The 18,023-nt window shown below is 42.0% G+C and overlaps 1 protein-coding gene across 1 annotated transcript in view; it reads left to right on the forward strand.

Moving 5' to 3' along the window:
* RIMKLB (ribosomal modification protein rimK like family member B) overlaps positions 1 to 11,768 on the forward strand; it is a 38,119-nt gene extending 26,351 nt beyond the window's left edge. Inside the window, exons 2-5 of the mRNA XM_074154490.1 lie at positions 5,622 to 5,852; positions 7,666 to 7,752; positions 9,679 to 9,882; positions 11,305 to 11,768. Coding sequence (XP_074010591.1) covers positions 5,622 to 5,852; positions 7,666 to 7,752; positions 9,679 to 9,882; positions 11,305 to 11,768 — 986 coding nt within the window. The remainder of the gene's footprint in view (positions 1 to 5,621; positions 5,853 to 7,665; positions 7,753 to 9,678; positions 9,883 to 11,304) is intronic.
* Positions 11,769 to 18,023: the final 6,255 nt, after the last annotated feature.

The following is an 18,023-nucleotide window of genomic DNA, read 5'->3' on the forward strand; positions in this document are numbered from 1 at the left end:
TGAAGGATTGCAGTAGTTGTGAGGCTGCAGTTTAAGAATTTACGTTCTCAGTCCGTGGATGTGATTGACTTGCAGAAGTGTGTTTGGCTTGCAGGCTTTACGGGGTATCGTTACACCACCTATATGTGGACACTTAGCTTGTCCCGGTTGTGTAGTGGGATTCGTTGGTGTAGAATCCCGTCACAGAGGCTTACGGTCAAGCTTTTTGCCTTGTGTTTTGCTGTAGGGTGGGAAGAAGCACATAGTCAACTTCGGAGTCTTACCTGACAGGCAGCAACTCGTTAACTGAGTTCTGTTTGTATGTCTTGTTCTGAGGCATTTCATTTGGAATGTGTGCCACCTAAACGATAACTCTCTTAAGACTTAGGCTTTTTAATTGAGAAATTGTGGTCATGAAATAAATTTGTTACAGGGAAGAAGGTACTAAAAAACCCCACAATTGTGAATGAGGGCTGGGAAGTTCTAGAATTCTAGGTTGTTTCCAAAGTATGTGTATCGACCCCAAAATTGTACTGAATAAGTTTATTGAGGGGCAGCTGTCATCCTGAATATCTTGCTATGCAAATGTTCTCTACAACATTAGATGTTACTGTCTCAAGAACTTTCTTAGGGTATCGATACATGTCTTCCCATCCCACCGGTAACAGCAGTAGGGGTTTCTGCCTCTTTCTTCCATCTTCACTAGAGTTTAACGCTGCATCCATTTTCTGTGGACTTCACAGGTTCACGCAATAGCTTCTAATCTGTTTGGGTCAAAATAAGTCCTTTTAGCAGAGGTCAGAGCTCACCTACTGGGAATGACAAGGAGCAGGACCAGTTGGGCCAACCGATGAGGAGTCGTGCATTTACCCACTCAGTTCTATCATACGCTGCTTTGAGCTGTCTTTGAGAGAAACTTGAGACTTTTCAGCTTTATTTGAGGGATGTGGTGTAACTGCTCAGATGCGTTCCCAGGTGATGGCAGTTTGCATTGCGAAAAGTCCTTTTGCACTTCCATATGAATATTGTGATGTTTGCTGTGTGATGCTAATGGTCTCCCATGTTTCATTTGGGAGAGTTTCATCTTGCAGAGGAAGTCCAAAGCAAGCTGGTATTAGGTGAAAGAACAAGTTTTGTTCAAGTGGAGGATTTACATCTGGTATTATAGTGTGATATTCCAACTCAGAAGTCTTTACCTCATGGGGCCAAAGAATCCCCAAAAGTTTTATGATGACCTAAGAAGTTGTTCCCCAGGCACTGGTAAAACGGTTGTTATATGTTGGAAAAGTTCATATTATTAGAGAAGCATGAAATCTCCCTTTTTGTGGCTCTCGGTGTTGATACTTCAGAGGACAGTATAGCTGTCTGTTTGCCGTTTGTGCGACACCGTGGGAATCTATTGAGAAAGCCAACAAATGGACCAACTTGTTATTTGTCCAGGTGTTTCTCTATGATCTGAACATCTGCCTTCTGTCTTTGAGGTTGGTTCATTGTCCGCAGGCCGCTGCGAATGTAACTCCCTGCTGCTGTTGTGGGCCCGGGGTGGTACTATTGCTGCGAAGGAAAAAGTGAGTTCCTGTCCATTTTCAAAAAAGTTTGATTAGCTCTTAACCGTTCTTTGAGTAGTATCTCTGTAGCATCTGGTTTGCTTTCCTTTCTCCCTCTTTGCGTTTGTGTAGTGGTTCTTTGGAAAAAAAATTAATTGTAGGAATTTCTTTGTTGCTGCTTTCAGCACACCGTAGGGAATAAATACTATTTGATCAGCCCACTTGGCAATAATGACCGTTCACCTGATTGTTAATGGCGGGGTCTCGGGGGGAACGCTGAATACAAACTTGCTCCAAAATGGCAGAATCTGGCTTTCCTTTTTACTGTAATAAAGCTGCTTCTGTTTGCAGCGCTGTGTTGCTGGGAGACTGCAGCTAATTTTTATGGCGCATGTCAGTAGTAGTGATTCAAATTAGACATTTCATTGAGTAACTCTTCTCTTTGTTTGTAAACAGTCTTCTATGAGGGAAGAGATTTCTGGTTTTTTTTTTTTGGTTTTTTTTTTTTTTGTTCTGGGGAGAACAGTATCCAGACCAGAGAAAATGGTTGAATCTGGAACAAAAGCTGAGATTGGACGTACGACGATGTTATCAACAGAACAAAGTCACTGCGGGGGAAATGGTGGCCTGGGCTGAATTTACATCAGTCTCAGAGTTAAGTCTGATGCAGGTATTTGGGAGAATTCAGGAGAATTCCAGGTGAGGCGCGTCCATCTCCTCAAGACTGCTGGTTTTCACACTCCGTGGTGCAAAGCTTCAGGGTGCGGTGTGACTTTAATGGAGAACGACGAAATAGGCTCTGAGAATTGGAAATGAATAGGAGTTAGAAAACCGTGGAGTTTTGGTTCGCGGCAAAGATAAGAGTGGCAATTTGGGGCTCTGTAGAAAATGCGGTCCTCTTTACAGTGGCTGTTAACGCAGCTTGCATGTGGATCAGGACGTGTGTGCAATTACAGTGGCAAAAAGTGGGTGTAACTGGGGGTGCACCTGAATGAGAAAATAACGTGTGTGAGGTGGAATCTGCCTAATGAGTTAAAAATCCTTTGCTTGCTCAATCCCTACGCCTTTTCTGGCTCAAAGAGGTAGTTGTCCGTTTCCTGACGGGCGCGTTCTGCTTAGGTTTTTAGCAGCGTCTTGTTTTTAATCTTCCTTGAGATGCCTTTATAAAATGCTGTGTGTGTGTGTGTGTGTGTGTGTGTGTCTCTGAAGCCTGCTGGCTTAAACACGCGAGTCGTGTCAGCTGCAATGCGGCAGCGCTGGGTGCTAATGAGGTGAGCAGCCAGAGCACCCTCTGCTTATGGTTTCTCATCTCGGCACAATTAATGGCAGCGGGGATTGGAAAAAGGGATTTGCATCGGGTATGGCTCTCTTTTGGCCTTTCCAGGCTGTGACTCTGCGTCCTCCTGAGGACTGGGCAGCATATTTCTGCTTCCATTTTGGGGGTTAGGTGTTTGCTTCGCTATATTTAAGGCAAGCTCTAAAAATACATCCTCATTGGGAGAAGAAAAGTAAACGGGGAACACAGAGAGGGGGACCCCCTCCAATTAATTCACAAGCACCTTGAAATGAAATAAATTGCCTGGCAATATGTGTCTTCAGATCGAGGAGATGCAAGTCTGCATTTGAAAAGTAGCATCTTTGGAATAGAGCTAATCAGGTAATTAATTTGGGCTAGATCTGACTAGTTACAGCTGGCCTTTTATAGGCACAGAAATGCAGATGCACTGTGGTTTCTCAGCTCCTCTTCTTTCTCTTTTTTAACCCTTAAGGTGCTGACAGCAGTGTGAGCTGTGTATTTTACACTGAAGTTAGAAAAGTTTTACTTTGAACACAAGGCAAATAAAGCGAATAGCAAATCCTGTTTGTCTTTTCCCATCCTCAGATGTCAGACTGTCTTCATCAACCTTGATGCCTTCCCGTCCAATCCTGTCGTATTCCCATTTCTGCAGCCCGTCTTTCAGTGTTTATTTTTCAGAGACATAGTCTGTAAAACTGTAGGTCGTTATTAAGTAATGCATTGGTGTTGGTAGCAAAGCTGGTTTTACTTCTAGTTCGTAGAATCACAGAATGGTTAGAGTTGGAAGGGACCTTAAAGATCATCGGGTTCCAACCCCCCTGCCCTGGGCAGGGACACCTCCACTAGAGCAGGTTGCTCAAAGCCCCATCCAGCCTGGCCTTAAACACTTCCAGGGATGGGGCATCCACAGCTTCCCTGGGCAACCTGTTCCAGTGCCTCACCACCCTCACAGGAAAGAATTTCCTCCTAATATCTAATCTAAATCTCCCCTCTTCCAATTTAAAACCGTTACCCCTTGTCCTGTCACTACATTTCACAGAATCACAGAAGCACCTAGGTTGGAAGGGACCCTTTAAGATCATCTAGTCCAACCAATGAAAAAGAAAAAAAAAAAAACAAACCACACACACACACCACACCACACACAACCCACACACACACCACCACACCACCCAACACTAATCCATATCCCCGAGCACCATGTCAGCTCCTCTCTTGAATACCTCCAGGGATGGTGCCTCAACCACCTCCCTGGGCAGCCCATTCCAATGCCTGATAACCCTTTCAGTAAAGAAATATTTCCTAATATCTAACCTGAACTTCCCCTGGCGTAACTTGAGGCCATTGCCCCTTGTCCTATCATCTGTAACTTGGGAGAAGAGACCGACCCCCGCCTCTCTACAGCCTCCTTTCAGGTACTTGTAGAGAGCGAGAAGGTCTCCCCTCAGTCTCCTCTTCCCCAGACTGAACAACCCCAGCTCCCTCAGCCTCTCCTCACAAGACTTGTGCTCCAGACCCCTCACCAGCTTCGTTACCCTTCTCTGGACCTGCTCCAGCACCTCAATGTCTTTCCTGTGGTAGGGGGCCCAAAACTGGACACAGTACTCGAGGTGGGGTCTCACCAGTGCCGAGTACAGGGGGACGATCACTTCTCGGGTCCTACTCACCACACTGTTCTTGATACAGGCCAGGATGCTGTTGGCCTTTTTGGCCACCTGGGCACACTGCTGGCTCATGTTCAGCCCACAGTCGACCAACACCCCCAGGTCCTTTTCTGCCAGGCAGCTCCAGCCGCTCTGCCCCCAGCCTGTAGCGCTGCCTGGGGTTGGTGTGACCCAAGTGCAGGACCCGGCACTTGGCCTTATTGAACGTCATTCCGTTGGTCTCAGCCCATCCATCCAGCCTGTCTAGATCCCTCTGCAAAGCCTTCCTACCCTCCAGCAGATCAACACTCCCACCCAACTTGGTGTCATCTGCAAATTTGCTGAGGATGCATTCGATCCCCTCGTCCAGATCATTGATAAAGATGTTGAAGAGAACCGGCCCCAGTACCGAGCCCTGTGGGACACCACTCGTGACCGGTCGCCAACTGGACTTCACTCCGTTCACCACCACTCTCTGGGCCCGGCCTCCAGCCAGTTTTTAACCCAGCGGAGAGTATACCCATTTCCTGCCTTAATGTCATGGGGTGCTGCCCTGTTAGCTGATAAAGTTATTTCTGAGTACTTATTTAGTGTAAATCAGATCATTGAAATTATCTGTGTTAAAAATACTGCTGTGTGTTGATTTTTTTTTTTTCTAGCAGTATTTTTAACAATTTTTCATATCTCTGTTACTTTGGCAATATGTTGTGTAATGTGATAATACAGAGGGATGAATACAGCTAGGGCTGGGAAAGGTATGAACTGTATCATGTAGGCAAGAAACAGCAGTGGGAGGCAGGCACCTCCTGAGCTGTTGATACTGCTGATGTGAATGTGGTGTGCAGCTAGCACCCATAGAAAGGATGACATATCAACCTACAAAAAAAGTCCTTCATCCTGGGAGGTAGCCCGAGATTGTGCACCCTAATACAGCCTGTTCTTTGCTTAGTCCTAATTTTAAGTGGGTTGAGAGTGACACGTATGAAACAGCACAAGTGAGAAGATGCATTTTAGGGAGAGTTGTGCTGTTTTGATGCTCACTGTTGAAGTCTGGTATCTCTTTTGTGGTCACACATACTGCAGTATTTCTTTGTCTGTTTGCCTTCTCCTGAAGACCTTGTAGTTTATTGGAATGGTTTTCTCTTCCTTCTTTAGGTCTCCGGGTGAATGGGGAGCTCATTACTGCTTACCCGCAAGTGGTGGTTGTGCGTGTACCAACACCTTGGGTCCAGAGTGACAGTGATATCACAGTCCTTCGCCACCTAGAGAAGATGGGCTGTCGATTGATGAATCGTCCCCAAGCCATCCTCAACTGTGTCAACAAGTTCTGGACGTTTCAAGAACTTGCTGGTCATGGTGTGCCTCTTCCAGACACTTTTTCATATGGTAAGGCTTTTGGATCAGAAGGATAGTAGGGTGGCCTACAATAATTTGCTTTTGCAGTGCAAAAGATATGAGTCAAGTTTTGGAAATCCACAGAATTAAGTAGCACGATTATAGTCATAACATTCAGAGTCTGGTTTTGGCTTTGGTGATTAGCTGTGTTGCTTTGGGAAGAGTACTTTAATTGTACTTCAACCTCCCAAGCAACTAACTTTGTTTGTTACTACTAAAGCACTTTGAACTCTTTTCCGATTCTCTGAAAGAACAGACAAGAACTTGGGGAACTAAACATCACAGGATACTATAAAGATCTAGACTTCGGTGAAACCTGAAAATAGGTTAAAATTCTATATGAATAAAAATATCTGCAAACATGTTAGTTATTGTGAAAGGACCAAAAGAGTACAGGCTCTCGTGTTCAACTTTTTTAACAATTGTTTGGGATTTGTTTCCCATCAGAACAGTTAATTATTAATGTTTCTCGTGCTTGCTCTACTTGCTCCTGGACACTGGTTCCTGACCGTGATGCTATCTCTGCTTTTAATTACAAGAACTTATTAAAGAACAAAAGATACCTCTCGGCCTTCTTTTCCTTCTTGGGAAGTATTAGAGCTTTCCTTCCCTTTGTGTGGTTGCACTGATAGGCTTTTGTATTGGTAACTTGACAAAAACACAAACTGGACAAAAACATGGGTCAAATATTTCCATCAATTACTATGAAAATACATCTGAGAAGAAACATATCCTTTCTTTTGAGATGTGGTTTCTCTGGCTCTGAGAAAGGAACGAGTTTTTAATTTTTTTGGGGAAGGGGAGACCACAGATGATGGGGTAATTGGAGAACATCTCTGTTCATAACTCCCCACCACTTGTTTTAATGCCTGCCTCTGGAATTTGACAGAAGCATGACTTTTTTTATTTTATTTTATTTTTAACATAAGCATCAAGTTATCAGTGAGAGCTGGCTTTGCCAAGAAAAACAGGATATGCTGAATGACATGTTATTCTAGACACGCATTAAAATCCATGGCAGGGTAGTGATGTCTGCTGCCGGCTTTGTGACCAGTGTCTTGGCTTGACTTCTGGGCTTACTGCCCACGCTGTTAGGGGAGTCTCATCCCTTTGTCTGCTGACTTTCTCCTGTATTTCTTACACTGTGGTCAGCCTTCTGTGAATTGAACTGAACTCAAATAATCTAAGTATCAACTGTAATCACGTCAATGGTCATTAAAAGCTACTCTCTAAGGTCCTTACAGATGCCATGGGACGAAAAGGTTGAAGTACTGCTTCAGGATGCAGGGAGAATGAGATGCAGGATACTTAAGCCTTGGAAAGGGGGAGGCGGAGTGACGAGATTTGGGTTGTTGCTGCTCTCTGGATTATGCCTTCTCTTTGTATTTCATGTTGCTTTCCTGGTTAGTAGTTTGGATGGAACTGTTACTGGTCTTACGTCTGTGCTATTTTCCAGCTAGACATTTGAAAAGGTAGGAGCTGATAAAGTAAAAGGGGTAAACTGGAACAAGATGGTAGAATTGAGGCATTCAGATTTGGAAGATTGGATTGAGCCTTTTGGGGTTGTCATCAAGAGGCCTTTGTCAACTTGTGTCTTCCATTTCAAAGGGAGTAGGAGTTAGTATCCCACAGATTGCAAACACCTTCTAAGTCTGACCATGCTCCATGACCAAGTTCCTCTTAACTGACAGGTTTTTATGCATTATCTAAGCTGTAAGGGTGGGAGGAATGTATAGCAATTACATCCCCAATTTGGCCACACCAGATTGGTGGCACATAATGTTGTTGGTTTTCTTTTTGCCAGGTGGTCATGAGAATTTTGCCAAAATGATTGATGAGGCGGAAGTGCTGGAGTTCCCTATGGTGGTGAAGAACACGCGGGGTCACCGAGGTGGGTGTGAGGTCAGGGGTGAGGACAAGGAGTATTCCGAGCAGCACTCTTCAAGATTTCTGTCTTGTCAAGGGATAATAGCTAAGAAGGTCTTCTAATAGGTGTTGGACTTTGCGGTACATCTAAATTCTACCACCCTCCAACTTCTGAATGTTGAGTACGCTGCAACACTGGGAAGTAGTTTTAGTAGAACCTAGGCTTGGAATAGCAGGGGCAGTAGGGGTTCAAAATTATGGCTCACTGGTGACTTCTGTGAGGAAAGCTTTGAACTGGAGTAATGGAAGATCTGGCCTTAGGGAAGTAGAGAGAAGCCTACATGGAATTTAGAGGTGTTTCTAAATAGGCATAAGAAATGAAATCTTAGTTCATTCAGTCTTAATTTGACTTTTTTTTTCTACTTGACTTTCTCTATAATTAGGATCCTGATTTAAATAAAATCCCATGTATTGTTTGTCAAACCGGATCTCTGATTTTCAGAGAAATATCTCTGACAGTGCCAGTGATAATACAGAAGGTTCAGATTAGATTGTTCTCGTAGCAGTCTTTTAAGTGTTGAATATAAAAAAATACGTCAATTTAATGTTAGGTAGTGAACTACTAAAGGAATCTACGTTTAAAATGAAATTCAGAGGTTATTTGCACAGGAGATTCCATGTTCCTCAAGCGGTGTTCTGTGTTATGGAGACCTTAAATCCTGAGGAAGCAGAGGCTGCTTCAGTTGGGCTTTGGAGCACTTGATTGAATTCTTTTTCACATGTTATTTCTCCTGGTTCTGCTACTGCTGCATTTCTGTTCCCGTAGTTAAGATAGACAATTTATCAATTGATTTTTATACTCTGTTAATACTGTAGCTTGATTGAGTTACAATTCTGTCCCAAAAAGTTTGTGCAGCCTTACTGCAAAACATAAATCTAATATGACATATAAGAGTGCTTAAGAAAGAGGGATAGGAGTTGGGAAATGTAGCTAAAGATGGAAAGGGATGCCTTCTTGTGAGACTAGAAGTGAAGTGGAAAGTGGTAGAGTCTGTTTCAGGAGTGACTTTCACCAGTATTTTAAAATTGGAAAAGAACAAAGTCATCTTTGGTGTGCTTTAGAAATGAAGGGGAATGAAATGATGTGTTTTAAGTTAAACAAAACAAGTCCTTGAGATGTTTGCTTTCAGAAAAGTCAGTGATTTCCAAAGAGGTTTTTTTGTTTGTTTTTTTTTCTTTTTTTTTCGAAATTGCAGTACATTCCACTTGTTTTAGGTTTTGTGGAATCTTCTGCTAAATTTATCTTGAATACTGTGGAGTCTAGTGTTTTCCTCTGAACATCGTTGTTCCGCTGCAAGGCCTCATTCTGGAGTTGTGAGCTCTTGAAAGTCTTGGGAAGAGCTGCTCTTAGAAACTTCCCAATAGTGAAGCAGTTCTGCAGAAGCACATTGCTGACTTCAGTATTCTTAGTTGCCTGGTGTTTAACAGCTTTGTGTCGTCGGTGCCTGTGTGTCAAAGCTGTAGGCTGCGGGTCCGGTCGTCTTGGATGAACAAAACTGTGCTATTTATTAAATGTCTGCTGCTCTTTAAGTATTTCTTCCTTTTTTTTTTTTTCTCTCACTAAGGACTCGTACCAAAAGGAGTTGAAATGACAAAACCACCACCTCTAGCTAAAGCAGTTTTATTTTCTTTCTTTCTTTCTTTTACTTTTTTTTTTTTTTTTTAACTCCTCATATGGCTCCTCAAGTGTGTCAGTATTTGAACACTTACAAGCGCCGAAGCAGTAGACACTGATGTCCGCAGAAGAATTTGTAAATGGGTATAAGCTACAGATGAGGCCTGTGAGAATGGGCAGCGTACTGGTCAGAGGTTTTACTTTGATGTGCTGAATCATTGATGCAGCTCAAATCGTAGCTTCTTCCAATCTTCCGCTCTTCTTTTCTTCGTACAGGTAAAGCTGTGTTCCTGGCAAGAGACAAGCACCATTTGGCAGACCTAAGCCATTTGATCCGTCATGATGCCCCTTACTTATTTCAAAAATACGTTAAAGAGTCCCACGGCAAGGATGTACGTGTCATCGTAGTAGGAGGCCGTGTGGTGGGCACCATGCTCCGCTGCTCAACAGATGGGAGGATGCAGAGTAACTGCTCACTTGGTAGGAAAAGCATTGTTTATGGTTTTGATCAGAACTTTTTAACCCGGTTGAAAAATCGCAAACCCAACTGAAAGAAGCTGCAGATTTTATTTTGTATTATTTGTGCTTACTTTTGGGGGTGTACGGAGGAAGACGCGGGAGTGAGGATTAAATGAGATGTGTGTTGAGCAAACATGGAAGGAGGGATAATCTCTGCCCAAAGTATTAGATGGATAGGATGGATGAAAAGGAGGGGAAAGGTCTAGGAACACAAACAGAGCAACCGATGTGGCAGTGTCATGCTAATGCCACATTATCATTCATTTCATCCTGTTGAGAGAACAGGAAAAGAAGGAAGACAGAAGACTGAGGGAGGTGGAGGAGACAGGCAGCTGGCAAGAGGGTAGGAGAGAGTGTTAAGAGAGGAGACTGTTGAAGGCAATAAACAGTTGGGTTGCATTGTGCAGTGCTGTGCTGCCTTGAGTCTGGGAAGCTCCTCCCTGCAAACGTTTCCTCCAAAGGCCGTGTCTGGGAGGAAGAGGAAAGTTACTGCATTGATTGTAGCATACTCGTTACCGAGTTTTTGCATAGTTTTGGGTGTAGGACAGGGGGTTTTGTTGAGGGTAGAAGGAGGATTGAGGTTGCCTGGCTGAAACTGTACTGAAACTGAGCAGGGATGGGATAAAATGTGTTCATGTGTACTACAGTTTTGGTTAGTCAAAATGCCCAAAATGCCTGAGAGGTTTTAGTTACTACTTGATGCCGAGGAAATAAAGCCTGAAAGATTTTTCTACTTAGTGGTTTTTTTTGGGTTTTTTTTTATTGTTTGAGTTTTTTTTAAACTTAGGTGTTGTGATAGATAAAGTCTGAGTCAGTTAATACTTAGATGAACAGGATTGTGAACTGGACCAGCTGAGGTTCAGACACAAATGTTCCCTAATTCTTGCTTTAGAGACAGTAACCTATGGTAGCAAGCTGAGAGGGACATGAGTAGATGATAACGTCTTAGCCCCCTTCCCCCTCAATTGTATCTGTTAGAGCTGTAATCTTACTGGGAACATTTGGTTTAATTTTGCTGAAAGATTTCTTGTGATAACTTAAAAATACGTATGAGAAGCCTTTACCTTAGAAGGAACAAGGGTGGTTTGTTAGGTTATCTTTTTAATATCCCAAGGTCATAAAAATCTGTGATGTCTTTCTTGATTAAAAAGTCAGCACTTACTGGTTTTTAAGCCTTTGGCAGGTCGGAATCTTTTGCAATCCTGCTGTGGCTTCAAGTTCATTAGTAGTCACTGTGGAAAGGAGGTTGCTTTCTGAGTCATCAGCAGTTTCTTTGCAGGCTCGCTTTGGAGCTTCCCAGCCAAAAAGGACCAACCAGTTGAGAAGGATGTCAAGTCACCTGTGACCAGACTACAGAGAGCAACTTTTTTTCACTTTTTCCAGGTGGTGTAGGGATGATGTGCTCACTGAGCGAACAAGGCAAGCAGTTGGCCGTCCAAGTGTCAAACATCCTGGGGATGGACGTGTGCGGCATTGACCTGCTGATGAAGGACGACGGTTCATTCTACGTCTGCGAGGCCAATGCAAATGTAGGTTTCATTGCCTTTGACAAGGCTTGTAATCTAGATGTAGCTGGTATCATAGCGGACTATGCCGCTTCTCTCCTTACCCCCGGTCGCTTGACGCGGCGCATGTCCTTGCTCTCTGTGGTGTCCACGGCCAGCGAGACTAGCGAGCCAGAGCTGGGCCCTCCAGCTAGTGCCGCTGTCGACAATATGAGTGCTAGCTCCAGCTCTGTCGACAGCGACCCTGAGACCACGGAGAGAGAGTTGCTCACCAAGCTCCCGGGGGCTCTATTCAACATGAACCAGCTATTAGCCAATGAGATCAAACTTCTTGTGGAGTGATGCCGCGTGTAAATAGATGACCAACAGAACTCTCTCTTGTACATTTATTTTTTTTTTTTTTTTAAACCAACTTGCAATGCTGTTTATCAGAGAAACTCAGAGGAGTGGGGAAAGGGGTGGGGGTGTTGATCGAGAGAGCAGAGTAAAAGGCACGCGTGCTGCCCCTACTGTTTTGCGGAACATAAAATTGTGTTCATTCTTCGGCATCATTTTTTTAATGCAGATGCTTAGTTCACAAACTAAGTGGGAATTTTATTTGGATGCTGCTTTGGTCCCCAGGCGTATTGCAGTTCATGTGTGTTCATGGGAAAGCATTGGTGCACGATTCACGCTTGAAGGTTTTCAGAAAGCTGTCTGGCAGCTCTCTAGAAACTTCTGTGAATTACTGCACCAGTTAAGTCTCTTCTACCTCTGTGACGCTTGATCCTGCAAATTGCTGAGTGCCTCAAATTCTCAATTGGAGTTGAAGATGTTAAATACCAGGCATTTCAAAGTTTCTGGACACCTACTGTTACTAATCTTGTAGATGGGAGTAAGTTCAGGATCCTTTTAAAGCCATCACTTTCTGACCTTGCAGGATATGGCCTTTCAAATGATGAGGCTGAGAGAAGTGCCGGTTGACTTAATGTGAGCTTTCTGTACGGATCTGTAACTTGTGCCATCTTGGTATTAACTGACAGCTTTGTGTCTGTATTTCTTTATGAAACTTTTGAAGGAGGATTTAGTACTTGCGCTTTTCTCATTTCAAAAGCTGATTTTGTAAGGTACGTAGGGGAATTGGTCATATTCTATTTGTGGCAGAAGTGGCACGTTTTGACTATTTTTTGCGTGATTGGAGAAGATAAACAGCACTGTAATGTTTGGTATACAAAATAATGTTTAATCCAATGTGAAAAAGAATTACACTAGTTTAAAGCAAACGTGCATCGACTTGTATTTGTTAGTGTTTTAGTCTTTTTGAGAGAGATCTGCAATGTTAATGTTCTTTTTTTTTTTTTAATACATGCTAGTCCAACACTCCCTTCTCTATGCCTGCATCTTTAACAGTGGCCAAAGTGAAAACACTGCAGACTATTTGTTAAGAAAACACCAAGCTAAAGCCTGTACATTGGTGTGGGGTTTTTTTTTGTTTGTTTGTTTTTATTTTTTGCCTTTTTTTTGGGGGGGGGGGGCGGGAAACATGGTAAGGTGTGGAGGAGGGAAAAGTTGGTTAAAAATGATTAGACATCTAGGGTACTTTACAATAAAGCTGCAGTTCATACAATACTTACCAGGCTTACTATTTCCCCACTGAACATAAAAGCTGATGTTGGCAGAAATCCAAAGAGGGGAGAAATACCCAATGCTTAGCTTTGGGAAACATGCAACAGATTTAACAAAGAAAAATTACAAAAAAGAAAAAAGGGAAAAAAAAAAAAAAAGAAAAAGAAAAAATATGAGAGCTCAGCCAGAATTAAAAATAAAACAAAAAATGACCTAGGTCCACAAACAATTAACAGATTGATCCTGGACCCTTATGTGTGTGTGGCGTGAGCACACACACTTGTGTGTGTTTGTGTGTGTGCATTTGCTTTGCTTTATTTCTGTTTGGGTTTTGGCTGTTTAGCTCCTAGATTTTTTCCAGGCTGTCTGATTTTCCTTAGTCCTTCCGGCTGTGCATTTTCTCATCAGCCTCAAGCTGTTTTGGAAAACAGATAACCAAAACAGATACCGAGTCCATTTTTCAGTCCCTGTCTTCCCCCTCCTTTTCCTCGTCTTTCTCCTCCCTCCCTTTTCCTTCCTTTCTCATTCTCTGGATTCGTAAAGCCCTGGAACTATATAGAGAGATATATATATAAAAAGATAAGCCTCTTTTTTTAAAAAGTAAAATGTTTACAATTGAAAAATAATCTTGTGAAAATAGGGTTTGTTTGGAGGGGGGTTGTGTGTGTGCAATGCTGCTGTTTTCTGGATACTTTAATGGAGCATGTCCCGTGTACCCTCTGAGGCTCTGCACTGCCCACCTCTGTGGCCCCTCCTCACCTCTCTGCTGCTCTGCTGTTTTATCTTCACTTGGACCTTAAACACAACTCACGGACACTATGCAGAGAGTCTTCAAGAGGCAATAAACAGAACAGTATTAACCTGCTTTATGGAGGTTTGATCATGCTTCTTTGTACAGTCTGGTTTTTTTTTTTTTTTTATTTTAAAAGGAATGTAATAAAATGGCTTTTTTTTTTTTTGTAGAATTAAATATTATTATTAAAATCAAGTGAAAGATTGACTGTTGGTGTTAAGCAGGAGAATGGACCGTCTGGTCCAGCAACAAAAGGAGCTTCAGTAGTAAAGGTATTTTCAAATCTTTTCCTCCTGAGCCTTCAAGTGCACAGGTTATACCTGAAGAATATAAAGGTCTTTAACTTCCATGAAGAGTTGCAGAAACACAGAACATGAAAGAAACCTAATTTTCTAGTCTCTTCCAGAGGCTCATCTCCCCCTGCTTGTTTATCTAAGGGGAATTTGGGTGGTGTGTGCTTGTGGTGGTTTGCGTTTTTTTTTTTTTTTTTTCTTTTTCTTTTTTTTTTCCTTAGATGACTGAACTCCTTGAGAGGCCGATAGGGTCAATCTTTCCCTTTCCAGCTGTGGCACACATTGAGCACATGTGGAATAACAGCAGGGAGTAAACATGTGCTAGTCGGTACAGTAGGACCTCTGTATTTCTATCACAGGAAACATCTTTTAAAGGAAAGAGCCTGGTAACTGAACATTCTGGAATGCTTTTTGAGTCTCTGTAGTATTTTGCAGAGAAAGGCTGTGGCTCACAGGAACATTTCTATCACCCTTTCAGAATGTCCAGGTTACACCTCACTGTAGTAAAATCTGCGAAGTAAACGTGAGATTTCTTTGAAAGACAAACAGTGGATGGAGAGATTTACAGTTTGGCTCCTTGGGATAAGATGCTCCTCTGTGGTTGGTGCTTCCATTGCTAGCTTGGAGATAATTCTATGCGTAGCGGTGAGGGAGGGAGACAGGATTTGAAACATCATGTGCATTTGTTTGGACATTGGGTATTGATACTGCATATGAAAACCTTGCTCGAGGGTTCATTGGTACAAATGGGCACACTTGTCTCGTGTTTACTCCCTACTTATCCGCTGCTCCTGAAATAGTGAAACGTGTAGAATGGGCTGGGGGTCCGAGGGGGGTGTCTTGTTTTTACTTAAAGAAAACGAACATCAACAAATCTAGCCTGTGGGCGCAAGGCAGTGTCTCCCATTGAAGGTGAACTTTACAGACGTGAGCTTTATACACTGTATTTCCTTCAGTTCCACATGGTGAAAAACACGTGCTGAACTGCCGTACAGTTGCACTAACACTACTTCCATGCGTAGGTTTGGAAGCACCTGCTGAAAAAATGGTCGAAGTGGTGCTGGATTACAATAGTGTTAATGTAGCAAACGGTAATACAACTGGTTTTGTATATTCTAATGTTTGAAAGAGCCAGGTAGAAACTCTTGTTGGCAGGAATAAGTTACTTAAACATCTTAACGAAATTTTGTTCTTTTGTTGTAACACTGGAGATTTTGTTCTGTTCAATTTACTGTGTTTATAATTGATGTCTTGCTATGCCAATGTACAGATTGTACCTTACGCCTTGTATTTAATGCTTTAATGTGTTTTATAAAATATTCTATTGGAATGTTACAACACCTCATCAGTAACCCAGTGTCAATGATTGATGCACATGTGGACTGTTAATGTTTTTGTTCTGAGCTGATGGTCACTCGTGGAGCGTTTTCTCCCATTTCGTGTGCTATCTTTCATGTGTGATACTTACTCAGGAAGTAACCTCTGGAACATCTGTGTATGTCCAACACAAAGGAGATACATCTACAGATGTTATAATGGACTTCAAAATCCAACAAAAGAAACCAGTGACGTTTGCTAAATCTTTTCTCCCCCTTATTGCAAAAATCTGTCAGTTAAATACATCAGGGACCTTAAGGGCTTAGAGGGGCTTTGAAAACAAATCGCATGTACGGTGTCTTTCTCATGGCTCACTCTTTTTGAGAAGGTTTATGGGCTTTATGGCTGGTGTGAGACACACGACCCACTCCTGTTCTCTCTATGGAATAGTAGGTGCTCGGACAGGTAACTTCTGTTGCTACTGTCTTTTCATTTTTAATTTTTTCACTGTTCTAGGAATTGTTTTAAACTGAACACTGCAAGGTTTATAATCAGATGTTTGCTGCCTTTTCCTTTGTTTTATTTCTTTAAGTCTTTTTTTAACCTTTGAGGGTGCCTTTTGGAGCATTCTGATGGTCGATCTTGGCCTGCTGTTGGAAGTCTCCAAGCCTCTCATATTTTGAATTTGAGTTGAAAAGTTTTTATTTCGTTTATTTGTTTAAACCAATGACACAAACTAGATGCGCGGATTTTGGGTGGGATTTGTTGTCGCTCTATTTTGTGTGACTGACTTTCCCTTTTTTTACAGAAATGTGTTCTAACAGTTCACACTTTGTTACTGTTCTTTGCAAAACTTTTCAGGAGCCAAAAAAGTCAAACAATCCAGAGAAAACCTTCCCTTCTCCCCTTTCCGATGGCGAGAGTGAGAACTTATGAAAAGTCCTTGAGAATGTTCCTTCCTAAACTTTTCCCCCCAGTAATGCAAGCGGGTAAAATGGTAAACGCAGCAGTTTGGTGACATCCAAAACCGACCTGTTGTCAGGTAAATTGACTCTTTTCTGCTCTTACTGTAACCTTCATAAGTTTGCTAACTTTTTCTGCCTTCCTTTTCTTCCCATCAGTTCATTTTGGTGAAACTTCTTAAATGATTTCTTTAACAGTGATATTTAGAGAAAAATCCTACTTTTCTTCATTTCCCCTCCTTATACATGTTGACCTTTAAGAAAACTGTCATTGTCCTTTGCTTTACTCGGGTGAGACAAAAGTGAGTCCCCTCATGTAAGTATTTGAGGGATAGTTTTGTAATGTGTTAATTCCACCTCCTCTTTATTGCTTCAAGGTAGTTAGCCTTCAAGTGTACTGTTGTGGTTTATGTTTTTGAAAGATTTGATGCTTTCCATTTGCTAAGTGAACATAAAATGTAACTGCATCAATTAAGGAGTTGATAGATATGAAACACTAAGAGTGTTAAATTATTAAAATTCAATAGAGCAGGATCCTGTAAAGAGGAGAGATGGGAGAATATTTGTGCTAAAGAAAAAGACTGTGGGACTGATTATTCCTGTTTGTCAAGGATGGTGTGACCCATTTTATGTTGCCCTTGCTGCCGTACCTAAGTACTTGTACACTTTATTGTTCTTTGGTAACTCCCTCCCTTAGTCTCAAACCACTTAAAAATGCTGGGAACTTAATTTTTTTTTTTTAACTTTGTCTAAGGAGGAGCATCTGTATTTCACTCACAGAGGTAAATATCAGACAACTGGAATACCATTCAAAGCAGAAGAATATGAGCCTTCAGACAGGCTTCCAAGTTTCCTGATGCAGTGTTTTATTTCCCATGACATCTGTAAAGAATTAGCACTTCTTTCAGGGTTTTTTTTTTCTGTGTACATTAATAACTCTTCTGTACCATCGTAAAACAGTCTACTGTTCATATTCTCAATTTATATTTTCCTGAACACAGCAAATTTATCAGCAATACCATAAATTGCAGCTTCAAATTAAGGTGGGAGGTAATAATTTTGGAGCCAAATTTTGCTCTCAGTTACACTGAAACAAACCTGGAATCGCTCTGTGAAAGTCAGTGGAGTGATATCCAATTTCACTGGTATAATTGAGTGTATAATTCGTGTCTTTAATTTTACTTGCAAGATAATTTTACAGACCTGTTGTACTTATGTTTCCAATGCTTTTTCCTTTCAGACACACCCACTTCTTGCGTCTCACCACTGGGCAGGCCTATTCCTTTATTTGTCTATATTTTTGTGCATCAGCTGCTATAGGACACGGGTGTAACACTTTCAGGCATGTGGTTGGGTGTCTTTTGGGGGGAGAAATTGTGGGTTTCTAATATCTAAAAAAAAAGAGTTTATTTTCCTCAAATTTGTGGAACAAATTCATGTTGGCTGACAGTTTTGCCTCTCTAACCCGATGTTATAATTATTATTATGTGAAGATTTTCTTGAATGAAGGACGGTACAAGTTCTTTGCATTATCTGCACGTGGTCTTTGGTGGGGAGAGTTGATGAAAATTTACTGCATTCTGCAGAAGTTAATGTCTTAATATTTAATGTTGCTGGAAAGGTGGTT

The sequence above is a fragment of the Numenius arquata genome, chromosome 1 (genome assembly GCF_964106895.1).
Source record: "Numenius arquata chromosome 1, bNumArq3.hap1.1, whole genome shotgun sequence".
Taxonomy (NCBI): Eukaryota; Metazoa; Chordata; class Aves; order Charadriiformes; family Scolopacidae; genus Numenius; species Numenius arquata.